This window comes from Macrobrachium nipponense, chromosome 13 (genome assembly GCF_015104395.2).
Source record: "Macrobrachium nipponense isolate FS-2020 chromosome 13, ASM1510439v2, whole genome shotgun sequence".
NCBI lineage: Eukaryota > Metazoa > Arthropoda > Malacostraca > Decapoda > Palaemonidae > Macrobrachium > Macrobrachium nipponense.
The window spans coordinates 90,786,122-90,799,091 of NC_087206.1; the positions used below are offsets into that span (position 1 = coordinate 90,786,122).

The following is a 12,970-nucleotide window of genomic DNA, read 5'->3' on the forward strand; positions in this document are numbered from 1 at the left end:
AATTTTCAACTGTAATATTCAGCTGTGTTGTAGATGTCTTTCGCGGATTCAAACAGAATAAAAATAAAAAAAAAATTAAAAAACTGTAGTAATGTGCTCATACCCCTGGCAACAGCACAGCCCCACAACGGTGGGCGTGGTCTTGACGTGAAGTTGATCGGCGTAAGTTCCAGGTAGACGTCCGACCTTGCTTTCTTTGCGCGTACATTTGCGGCGCAATTTACGTCGCTGGCTTTACGTCCGGTAGCCCGTGTCCTGTTTACCAGCTGTTCAAGGTCATTTCACCGCGATGATGCCCAAGATCCACATACGTGGGCATACGCCGTCGTGATACGTGAATGTGTGACCCCAGCATAAAGCTGATGTCAGACCTCAACCGCGTATTCTACAGGACAGATTCAAAATAGGTTAGATTGAGTGGGCTTTGTGCCAGTACGTGCACTTGCTTTAAGTTTGGTCAAGTGTTGAAGGGGATTAGAGACCTGATGTGTTCCTTGGTAAACGATTATTATAAACTGCAATGCAGATAACGTTAGGGACATAAAAATGAATTAGTGAGGATAAAACTACTGATAGAAAATTAGGTTTTATTTTGGAGATTAAACTGAATCTTGGAGTTTTCCAGCTATAGTACTGGGGAACGTGTCAATTGAAGTGATAAACACGCTCACACACAAAGAAGGATATCAGTGCAGGATTATTTTTATAGCTGCTAAAAAGCTGGTATGGATTATGTTAACAGCTGCTGCAAAAAGAATGAATAATCTCAAAAACGGCCGCAAAGATTCTGGTTTATGTAATCACCTGCTGCAAAAACGACTCTGGGTGATGTTAACAGCTGCTGCAAAGTATCTGGATTATGTTAACAGTTGCTGCAAAGTGTCTCTCGAATATGTTAGCAGTAGAGGCCCTGGATTGCATTGACAACTGCTACAAAGAGACTGGATTATGTTTACAGCTGCTGCAAAGTGTCTCTCGAATATGTTAGCAGCTGCTGCAGATACTGAATTATGTTAACAGCTGTTGCAAAGAGGCTATGGATTATGTTGGCTACTTCTGCAAAGAGGCTGTGAATTATGTTAACAGCAGCTGCAAAGAGACTGGATCAGGCCCGTCCCCAAAGTTTTTTTTAGGGGGAGGGGTCGTTTTTCCCAAAACTGGACCTTTTCTTCTACAAATGTCATTGCATATATAGGTAGTATATACAAGATGAAATAATTGAAAAAGTTATTTTAGTTATATTAAGAGGAAAAATTGGGTACCTATGCGGTCTATGCCCTTCTATAACATCTAATCAGATGTTATGCAGAGTACTGACTTTGGTTGACAGAATTTTACTTCAAATGTTGAAAGTTTGCACTGAAATTCAAGATTATTGCTTCAGTTTTATTGGTTGATTCATTTATTATGGTAACAGCAACATGCATATTACTTTATTTGCTGTTATGTTATATACTTTGACTTGACAAAAAACAATGATCATTTATTACTGTGTAAGTACAGTTCAATGAAAAGGATAGTCACAGAAAATATGGACTTCCAGAAATTTTCTTTGTTTTCGTGGGGGTGTGTGTTCGACCTCCCGACCGCCACCCCCCCTCCCCCCCCACCCCGCCCCTCGGTACAGGCCTTTGGATTATGTTAACAACTGCTGTATAGGCCCTGGGTTGTGCTGACAACTGCTGCAAAGAGACTGTAGATTATATTTACAGCTACTGAAATGAGACTCTGGATTATGTAACAGCTGCCACAAAGCAACTTGGATTATGTTAACAGCCACTGCTCAGAGACTGGATTTAACAGTTGATGCCAAGCTACTGTGAATTATGTTAACAGCTGCTGCAAGGATACTAGAGTATGTTAACAGCTGCTGCAAGGAGACTAGAGCATGTTAACAGCAGCTGCAAGGAGACTAGAGTATGTTAACAGCTGCTGCAAGGAGACTAGAGCATGTTAACAGCTGGTGCAAGGAGACTAGATCATATTAACAGCTACTGCAAGGAGACTAGATCATGTTAACAGCCACTGTAAGGAGACTAGAGCATGTTAACAGCTGCGGCAAGGAGACTAGAGCATGTTAACAGCTGCTGCAAGGAGACTAGATCATGTTAACAGCTGCTGCAAGGAGACTAGAGCATGTTAACAGCTGCTGCAAGGAGACTAGAGCATGTTAACAGCTGCTGCAAGGAGACTAAAGCATGTGAACAGCTGCTGCAAGGAGACTAGATCGTGTTAACAGCTACTGCAAGGAGACTAGAGCATGTTAACAGCTACTGCAAAGAGACTAGATCGTGTTAGCTTGCAGCTGACTCTGCAAGGAGACTAAAGCATGCATGTTAACAGCTGCTGCAAGGAGACTAGATCGTTAACAGCTATGCAAGGAGACTAGATCATGTTAACAGCTACTGCAAGGAGATAGGATGAACAGTTGCTGCAAGGAGACTAGATCATGTTAACAGCTACTGCAAGGAGACTAGATCATGTTAACAGCTACTGCAAGGAGACTAGATCATGTTAACAGCTACTGTCCTGAGCTAACCGAATGGTCGAATTTAGATCAGAAAGGTTTAAATCAGAAACGCGACTCTAATTCTTAGAACTGTAGATTCATGACTGATCTGGAAAAATTATCTGAAATTGCATAGAAGGGGTTTGTTAGAAATATATGAGCATAAATATATATACATTATATATAATATATATATATATATATATATATATATATATATAGATGATGTATATATATATATATATATATATATATATATATATATATATATATATAAAGATAAATGCCACGAAGGAAAAATAAACGAAGGAGTCTGCGAGATCTTTCGGCTGACAAGCCCTTTACTGAAGCAGCTACTGACAAAAATACGAGGAAAGACAATACAAGAAGGTTCGTATAACTGACAGGTAGGGATTATAAAAGGATTAGTGCCTAGAATCCGACACACCTGGAAGATAAGAAACCTTCCCAAACAAGCATAAACAAAGGGTGCAATTAAAGGTTTAAGACAATCATCTTAGATACAATCTCAGACAATTAAAGGATTATAGGTGACAGCTATACGGAACCTGGTAGACAAAACCATATTCACAAAAAATGACAGACATACATTACAATAAAATTTTTTTTTTTTTTTTTTTTATATAACTCTAAGGCAACTGATTTTTATTTAAGTCAGTAATTATATATTTGAGGTCATTCTTAAACATGTTACAGATACAAAGGTCTAAATGAAAAAGGCCACGACTAACATTGAAATTACAATGAAAAGTAAGTTGTATTAAAGCAGATTCTAAAAGATTTCGTGATAAGACATCTCTTGACCGTGCAATTACTGAACTGTCAATCCAATTAATTCGGTGGTTGTTTTCACTTAAATGAATAAATAATGCATTAGATTTTTGCCCAGTTTTTACAGAGTATTTATGCTGGCTTAGCCTTACTTCTAAGCCCTTGCTCGACTGTCCGAGGTAGAATGAGGGACAATCCATACATGGAATTTTATATATTATGTTGTTGCTTTCTCTGGGGCCATTTTTTATTAACATTTTTTTTAGTGTGTTATTATAGGAAGAAACAAGGTTGACATTAAAAGCTTTTAACAATGGTTTAATGGTTTCAAATCCGTTAAAATAAGGCAAACTGAGAATGTTCTTAGAATTTTCTTTCTGTGTGTTGTTTTCAGTATAAAACTTTTTGTGGGCTTTATTATAACAAATGTCTAATATATGTGAAGGATAGCATAAATCTTTCCCTATTTTTCTTATGTATTCAATTTCTTGATCCAAATATTGTGGACTGACAATTCGTAATGCTCGTAAAAACATAGAGGAAAAAATTGATATTTTTATATTAAGATGGTGGCCTGAGAAGAAATGAACATAAGTTAAGTTGTTAGTCGGTTTCCTATAAATACTGAATTTACATTGAAATGGTTCTCTATGTATCAAAACGTCTAAGAAAGGGAGGCAATTGTCTTTTTCTAATTCTAGAGTAAACTTAATCGATGGTACCTGGTTATTTAAGTTAGAGAGTAAATCATTTACATCAATACCGGCAGGAAGAACAGCTAAACAATCATCAACGTAACGATACCACTTTACAGGAATATGAATGATATTAGGTAAGTAGCGTTTTTCGAAGAATTCCATATACAGGTTTGAGAGCAATGGTGATAAAGGATTTCCCATTGCCATGCCAAAAATTTGTTGATAAAATTCACCATTGAATATAAACTTACAATCACAAATGCACAAACTCGTGAGTGAAATAATGTGACTTATAGGTAGAGGTAATTCATGCTGAGTTAGTTCATTGCTAAGATATTCTAAAATAGAGTCTATAAGAAAAGTTTGACCGATCTTAAAAAGGACAATACTATCCACATTACAAAAGCTGATAAGTCAAATAGTATAGTAATTTTAGATAAAGCTGACTACATATCACGTATGCAAGCCCTACTGGATGATGATGTGACTTATAAAAAACTAACAAAAAATCCTCTTGATCAAGTCATAAAAAACTTCAATAGCATAGTGAAAAGTATCCTTAAAGATAAAACAGAACTACTAGGCAAATTGTCAGTCAATTCTCCTTCGCTACCTTACTTATATGGATTAGTCAAAACGCACAAAGAAAATAACCCTATGCGGCCTATTATCAGTACTGTTGGTTCAATTTCATATAAACTCTCGAAATATATCACTAAGATCTTGTCCCCGTTACTTGGAACCATCTCCGATTCTCATATATATAATTCTCTAGATTTAGTTGATAAATTATACAAAATTGCTCTTTGCCCTACTGATAGATTCGTTAGTTTTGACGTATGTTCTCTTTTTACTAAAGTCCCTATAGACTCTATTTTAGAATATCTTAGCAATGAACTAACTCAGCATGAATTACCTCTACCTATAAGTCACATTATTTCACTCACGAGTTTGTGCATTTGTGATTGTAAGTTTATATTCAATGGTGAATTTTATCAACAAATTTTTGGCATGGCAATGGGAAATCCTTTATCACCATTGCTCTCAAACCTGTATATGGAATTCTTCGAAAAACGCTACTTACCTAATATCATTCATATTCCTGTAAAGTGGTATCGTTACGTTGATGATTGTTTAGCTGTTCTTCCTGCCGGTATTGATGTAAATGATTTACTCTCTAACTTAAATAACCAGTACCATCGATTAAGTTTACTCTAGAATTAGAAAAAGACAATTGCCTCCCTTTCTTAGACGTTTTGATACATAGAGAACCATTTCAATGTAAATTCAGTATTTATAGGAAACCGACTAACAACTTAACTTATGTTTCATTTCTTCTCAGGCCACCATCTTAATATAAAAATATCAATTTTTTCCTCTATGTTTTTACGAGCATTACGAATTGTCAGTCCACAATATTTGGATCAAGAAATTGAATAACATAAGAAAAATAGGGAAAGATTTATGCTATCCTTCACATATATTAGACATTTGTTATAATAAAGCCACAAAAAGTTTTATACTGAAAACAACACACAGAAAGAAAATTCTAAGAACATTCTCAGTTTGCCTTATTTTAACGGATTTGAAACCATTAAACCATTGTTAAAAGCTTTTAATGTCAACCTTGTTTCTTCCTATAATAACACACTAAAAAGAATGTTAATAAAAAATGGCCCCAGAGAAAGCAACAACATAATATATAAAATTCCATGTATGGATTGTCCCTCAATTCTACCTCGACAGTCGAGCAAGGGCTTAGAAGTAAGGCTAAGCCAGCATAAATACTCTGTAAAAACTGGGCAAAAATCTAATGCATTATTTATTCATTTAAGTGAAAACAACCACCGAATTAATTGGATTGACAGTTCAGTAATTGCACGGTCAAGAGATGTCTTATCACGAAATCTTTTAGAATCTGCTTTAATACAACTTACTTTTCATTGTAATTTCAATGTTAGTCGTGGCCTTTTTCATTTAGACCCTTGTATCTGTAACATGTTTAAGAATGACCTCAAATATATAATTACTGACTTAAATAAAAATCAGTTGCCTTAGAGTTATATAAATTATTGTAATGTATGTCTGTCATTTTTTGTGAATATGGTTTTGTCTACCAGGTTCCGTATAGCTGTCACCTATAATCCTTTAATTGTCTGGAGATTGTATCTAAGATGATTGTCTTAAACCTTTAATTGCACCCTTTGTTTATGCTTGTTTGGGAAGGTTTCTTATCTTCCAGGTGTGTCGGATTCTAGGCACTAATCCTTTTATAATCCCTACCTGTCAGTTATACGAACCTTCTTGTATTGTCTTTCCTCGTATTTTTGTCAGTAGCTGCTTCAGTAAAGGGCTTTGTCAGCCGAAAAGATCTCGCAGACTCCTTCGTTTATTTTTCCTTCGTGGCATTTATCTTTTATTATTGGATTTATCACGTTCCTAACTTTCGTGATTCTGTTATACATATATATATATAGTATATATATATATATATATATATATATATATTATATATATATATATATATATACATAGATATAATATATATATATATATATATATATATATATATGTATGTATGTATGTATGTATGTAGTAGTATGTATGTAGAGAGAGAGAGAGAGAGAGAGAGAGAGAGAGAGAGAGAGAGAGAGAGAGAGAGATTTTATTGTAGGAAAATATGACTAGTTATACAGTGGGTTTATTATCAGAAATACAACTGTAGTTATGGAGTATGTTCATTTGGAAAAACATGGCTGTCGTTATGTATTCAGGGAAATGTGAATTTAAGAGTGAATTACTGAATGATTTAATCTCCTTCAGTTGCGGCTTTGAAAGGAAATTGTCACTCTGGTTGAGGTTCTTTTGTGTTAGGCCTATCGTCACGTCGCCAGCTACGTAAGGTTGCTTTAGATCTGTAAACATCATCTGCTGGGCACATAGGAGGCCTATGTAATGACCTCGTCACCCGTGTGTCCAATCTATTCCCTTGACAGAATAACAATTAAATAGTTAATTTAGCATTGTTAGATTTCCATCAGTATAAGACCTCTCCGAAGTATAGCAACAGAAGGTAGGTGAAACTGGCGTGATTTTACCCTGGAAGCAGAGCCAAGTTTCTCATTTATTCGTGTGATTTGTTTATCTAGCTAATTTTTCATTTGCTTATTTACGTTTTTATGTTTATTTACATATTTATTTATTTATTTACATTCCATACGCAATGACGTCTAACTCCAGCTAGCACCCTGTCATCTGAACTTGTTCACGGCAATATGCGTGACAAATGTTAACCCATTTACCTCGACATTTATCAGGGGAACCTATCGCCTGTGCTGTCTATCAAGTTTTATTGCAGCTAAACGCAAAATCAATACTTCTACCACTGAAACTGTCCCGCGTACCTTTCTTATCTCGTCACCTGCAAGTAGAAAAAGATTTACAAAGATGAGGAACAACTAAGAGAGAGAGAGAGAGATGGAGACATCCTACTGTCTATCTTCTTTTGTCATTAATCCTCAGTGATAGTAGACAGACGAACGATTTATGGAGGTGAGGAACAGCCGAGATATAATGAGAGAGAGAGAGAGAGAGAGAGAGAGAGAGAGAGAGAGAGAGAGAGAGAGAGAGCTCCTACTGTCTATCGTCTTGTCATTACTCCTCAGTGAGAGCAGACAGAGAGAGAGAGCTCTTTCTGTTTAATTTCTCGTTATCCATCTTCAGTGAAAGTATATGCGAGATCGAGAGACAGAAAGGGTGAACTTCTTCAAACAATTATGCCTGTATTCAGCTAGACCTATTGTTCATATACCTAGACTAAGAAGCTGTTTTGGCTCGTGTCTGAATGTCGTGGGAACACGGTTTTTGTCCGATTAGCATCGGCTTAAAAGGACCTTTTAGTCCTCCCCAAAGCAGCGAAATGCTTATTAGGGAAGGACAGAAGTCTATCGAACGCCCGAGAGAGACAAGAAGACCCGTCTGTCATTCCCCCGCGGGGGAAAGGAAAACAAAAAACGCCGGCGTACCTAAGACTCGCCACGCCAAACGGACACAATTTTGTAGGGAATCGAACGTGCGTCTGACATGTCCGCCGCTCTCAACAAAGACTACACAAACCAGTGCGTGTCGCAGACATTGAGGGAGATGGTGCTACAATGAAGGACGATCCCAAATTCAACATTCTGTTCGTGAGGGAAGTGGAGAAGCATCCGGCGCTCTATACGTCGACGGTGCACGGACATGTGAACAAGCAGGAACAAGAGTACCACTGGAGATTAGTGGCTGAGGCGCTGAACGAATCAAGTGAGTTGAGCAGGAGAACAGTGTGTTTTTTCGCCACTGCTGCTGCTGCTTTGCTTTGTTCCACGTCGTCCGTCCCCTTCCTCTCTCTCTCTCTCTCTCTCTCTCTCTCTCTCTCTCTCCTCTCTCTCTCTCTCTCTCTCTCTCTCTCTCTCTCGTTAGCCTCGAGCACAGCGAAGGTGTGGGAGTGTGGTTGTGTGTGTTCGTGCGTATGTGTGAGTGTACGAGTCTGTGCGTGCATGCTGCTGCCTTGCTACACTATCTCTCTCTCTCTCCTCTCTCTCTCTCTCTCTCAGTCTTCGGAATTCATGTCTCTTGTCCGAGGCATCCCGTAGACAGAGGAAGGAGGGAGCGTGTTGTTTTGTCATGGCGCTTATTTATGGATTTACATCCTCAATCCCTCCGAAGAATCGCGATTATCGCAGGTCTGCTTCCGTTATTAAACGACCGAGTTACTTTTGTAATTCCCCAGGTGAAATACATCGAGGAAACATAGTTGGGTTTTGGGAAATAAGAATAACATGTTTAAATGTCAACTACAGGGTATATAGCTTTGAAGAACGCAGCCAACGAGTAAAAAAAGAGTTGTAAGATGAACTATAGTGAAATGCTATTTGATTAATATTCCTTAGATTTCATAATTGACGTTAACTGCATTTCCAGTTATACTGCTTATGGGTATAAGCTGTTCTTTTTGCTAAGTTCGTAAACAAGATCATCATCATGCATCTGGCTCTTTCTTTCGCGATACCTTTTTACGAACTTGGAGTAAAACAGGTGCACGGTCTAGATACGTAGACAGGTGTAAGGAGTAAACAAGTGTCAGTTGGTGAGGCTAGCCCAGCAGAACACCACCAACAACAGGTGTCTCAGAGCACGTGCCCCGTCTAGCCACCGAAGGCCAAGTTCAAGGTTACTGAGACCCGCGTCCACCAGACCTTGACTTATACAATTTAGGTTGAAGGTCACTGAAGGTGAAAATGTATTGTTCATGGTTGTTTCTGAGGAGAAAGTGAGGTTTTGGCTGTTTCTTTTTTGAAAGTGAAGATGGAAATCAATCCTAAAGAGAAAGCAATGCTTGAAAAAAAAGTGAGGTTGCTCCTAAGGAGAAAGTGAAGCTTACAGTTATTTGTGAAGAGCTAGTGAAGCTTAAGGTTGTTCTTAAAGAAAAAGTAAAGCTCTTAAAGAAAGCGAGGTTCAGCGTTATGGTTTAAGTGAGACTGAAAGCTAATATTAAAGAGAAAGTGAAGCTTAAGGTTACTTCTAAAGGAGAAAGTGATGCTAAAAGGTATTCCTGAAAAGAAAGTGAAGTTCAAAGTTACTATAAAGTGAAAGGATAACTCAAGGTTACTACAAGAGAAAGTATTCAATGTTACTCCTGAAGAGAAAGTATAGTTTAAGGCTTCTGTAAAGGAAAGTGAAAGTCAAGGTTACCTCTAAAAAGAAAATTTTAATTCAAATGTACTTGTAAATAGAATAAGGCACTCAAGGTACTAATAAAGAGAAAGTGGAGTGAAAGGTTACTCCCTGAGAGAAAGTTCAAGGCTACATTAAAAGAAAGTGGAGTTCACAGCCACTGAAGTCCAATTAAAATCATGTTCAGCTTCGAATTGATACATACACGTGATACTATATATATATATATATATATATATATATATATATATATATATATATATATATATATATATATCGAGCTACAATGTCCTTTAATATCTAATTCGCTCTTTACCTCGGAATTAATATATTTTCATATATGCTTAACCGAAGGGGAATTTTTTCTCGATAATAGATTTACCTGTACTTGGGCGCGAACGCAGGTACATTATAAATCCAGGAACGTCAGTGGAAGCTATACCACCAACCACCGTGAGAGGCTTAAAGGTATATGCCGTCTCTCACCTCAAATACTTTCTCAGTGCAATAAATGGTTTTGTTGCTAAGAGGCAAGGTGGCATTATTATTATTATTATTATTATATTATTATTATTATTATTATTATTATTATTATTATTATTATTATTATTATTATTATTATTGTTGTTGTTGTTGTTGTTGTTGTTGTTGTTAAAAAATATCCACAATTATTTATTAAAAATATATTTCTATATAAAAATAAAACAAAAGACTTTCGAACACCTGAATGGTGTTCCTCATCAGTGTAACGTTAAAATGTTATACTGATGATGAACACCGTTCAGGTTCGAAAGCCTTAGTTCTATTTTTACATAGACATATATTTTTAATATATAATTGTGGATATTTTTTAACAATTTGTTTTCACGAGACTGTGAATTTCTTAACAAAATTATTATTATTGCATAAAAATTCAAGTTTCTTGGAGGATTGGTCATCAGGATACGTCGCTTCTACAGCATTTACAATAGATATTTACATTTCCCAAAAATAAGATTTTGCAGACCCAGATACCCTAATGTGGCAGAAATATGCCCAATCTCAGTGAGGCTTCGCCCTGAAAGTGGGCATTCTCACAAAATGTCTGTTTTTTTTTCTATATTTCTGTTCTGAAGTTACTGTGCTGCAAGAAAATGCAGAGGTACTGTTGCGGCAGTTTTGGGAACATTCTGTTTTGAAGTTATTGTGCTGCAAGAAAATGCTCAGATACTGATGTAATGTTGCCACAGTTGCGGGAACATTGTCCAAAATTAAGTTTGGGATCGTGTAGACGGTTTGTGAAGGATAATTTTATCGTTAGAATTTAATGCTTCTGGTATAATCCATCTCCCTTGGACTGTAATGTTGCGTGTCAAGTCAAGTTATATGAACGGTTTACAAAGGGCAGTTTTATCCTGAGAATTTAAAGCTTTTGGTATCGATCAACCCTTTGGACTGTAAATTCCTAAAGTTAAAGTTTAAGGTAAAGTTTAAAGTCCACTCAAGTACTCTTCGGTAATACCCTCGTAATGTTTATTTGATAATATATCCACTACTTTAATTTTATTCATATCCACTATACTTTCAAACCAATTCTTTTATAACTTCGACCCTGATCTGCATTCCTTCAGAGCAGAGTTTATTGTCATAACCTTTTCTTAGATGTTATGTGTATCGTTCCTTAAAATAAGGATAAAATAGACAAACAGCCGGTAAGAAGTATCATTGGTACTTCCGTTGTTGACTAAAATGAATAGCCGAATGAGTAGTTTTTATCATTCTTGACATTGGAGCTTCAAAGTCTGAGTACTTTGATGATATTGAAGACGCCTATAAATTTTGCTGCACAGTTGCTTTATTGATATATTGATTAATCTTTGAATTGATAGTCAGTATTAGTCGTTGGAAGATATACGACTGTTATAGGTACATAATTTCGAAGAGTTCTTTCTAAATCTTGTCGCGTCATGACGCTGTTTTTCAGATAATTTTGTAACGAGTACCCTGGAAATAAACTAGTTAGCTAATAACTTTTTTTAATTATTATTACAGTTAATTGATTTACAGAATAAGCTGTAGCATTCATGATTGTTTTTATTCAATTTCAGGCGCCAACTGCAAGGAAAAATGGAAAAATCTGAGATCATCGTTGTGTCGACACCTGCGCAATCAGTACGCCTACGGCCCAGGGGCAAGGTGCAAGAAGTCCTACTACCTGGCCAAGTACATGGAGTTCCTGATCCCCTACATCAAGATCCGCCAGCCGGGGCAATTCGCGTCCGTCGTGGACATGGTCAAGGAAGAGGAATTTCACGAGGCTGACTACGAGTACGACCTGACGACCGAAGCAGAAATCAGAGAGGAAGAAGATCCCTACAACAACACCCCAACGGAAATGAACTCCGACCACCATCACCACCAGCCTCCGGACGGGATGGCCTCCCCGCCCCTCAGCGTCCTCTCTCCAGTGCAGGAGCTCCACGAGCTGCCCGTCAAGAAGCGACGCAGACTACTGGAGGAGGAGGAGGACGGGGTCGAGAGGGTAGAGGTAAGTCCCTCATACGACAAGCTGACGAAGGAGTACTTCGCCTTGAAATCAAAATTCGACGCCCAGCCCGAAGACCCCGACTTGCTGTTTCTGAAGAGTCTCTTGCCGGAGATGCACAGAATGAAGGACAGGCAGAAAAACAAGTTCAAAATGATGATCCTCGGTGCCATAGAGACGATCCTTTATAGCGCAGCGCCCTGCGGTGAGTCTTCCAGTGCCCAGACAGTAAAAACTCAAGGGCCGCAGCAGCCTGTGCCGGCTGTGCCTCCAGACGACACTGGCACTGTTTAGACATCCCTCAAGGTGGTGCAGTAAGCCTGCTTCTGTTTGAGTTGTCGGTAGATTTATTTTCAAAGCGCATTGTGATTTCTTGTGATTCTCTTGAGATCGTTTTTATTTTCGTATTTTCTTACTTTGTCGAGACAAACAAAACTTTTGATGATATAGAACTATATTTCTTAATGTGGAGATGTTACGAAATAAAATTTTTTGGAACTAAGTCTATCCTCTTTACTCTTGACCTTCACAACAGTTCTGATAAAAAAAATAGTTGTGCAACGTTAAGTCACTAATAAAAACAATACTATTAAATGAAGTATATTTACGTTGGTAAAGGCAAAGAGAGAGAGAGAGAGTGAGTTTATATAATGAGAAAGTTTGACTGAAAATCCAAAGAAGAATGACAAAGAAACAAGATTATGGTCACGAAGAGGAAAAAATGGAAAAACA

General features: G+C 37.3%; 1 protein-coding gene across 1 annotated transcript; it reads left to right on the forward strand.

Annotated features, from left to right (window-relative positions):
- The first annotated feature begins 7,790 nt into the window (after positions 1-7,790).
- Positions 7,791-12,740, forward strand: LOC135225196 (uncharacterized). The gene is made up of 2 exons (XM_064264497.1): positions 7,791-8,301; positions 11,802-12,740. Exons 1-2 carry the CDS (start codon positions 8,154-8,156, stop codon positions 12,530-12,532), a joined length of 879 nt encoding a protein of 292 aa, XP_064120567.1. The 5' UTR covers positions 7,791-8,153; the 3' UTR covers positions 12,533-12,740.
- Positions 12,741-12,970: the final 230 nt, after the last annotated feature.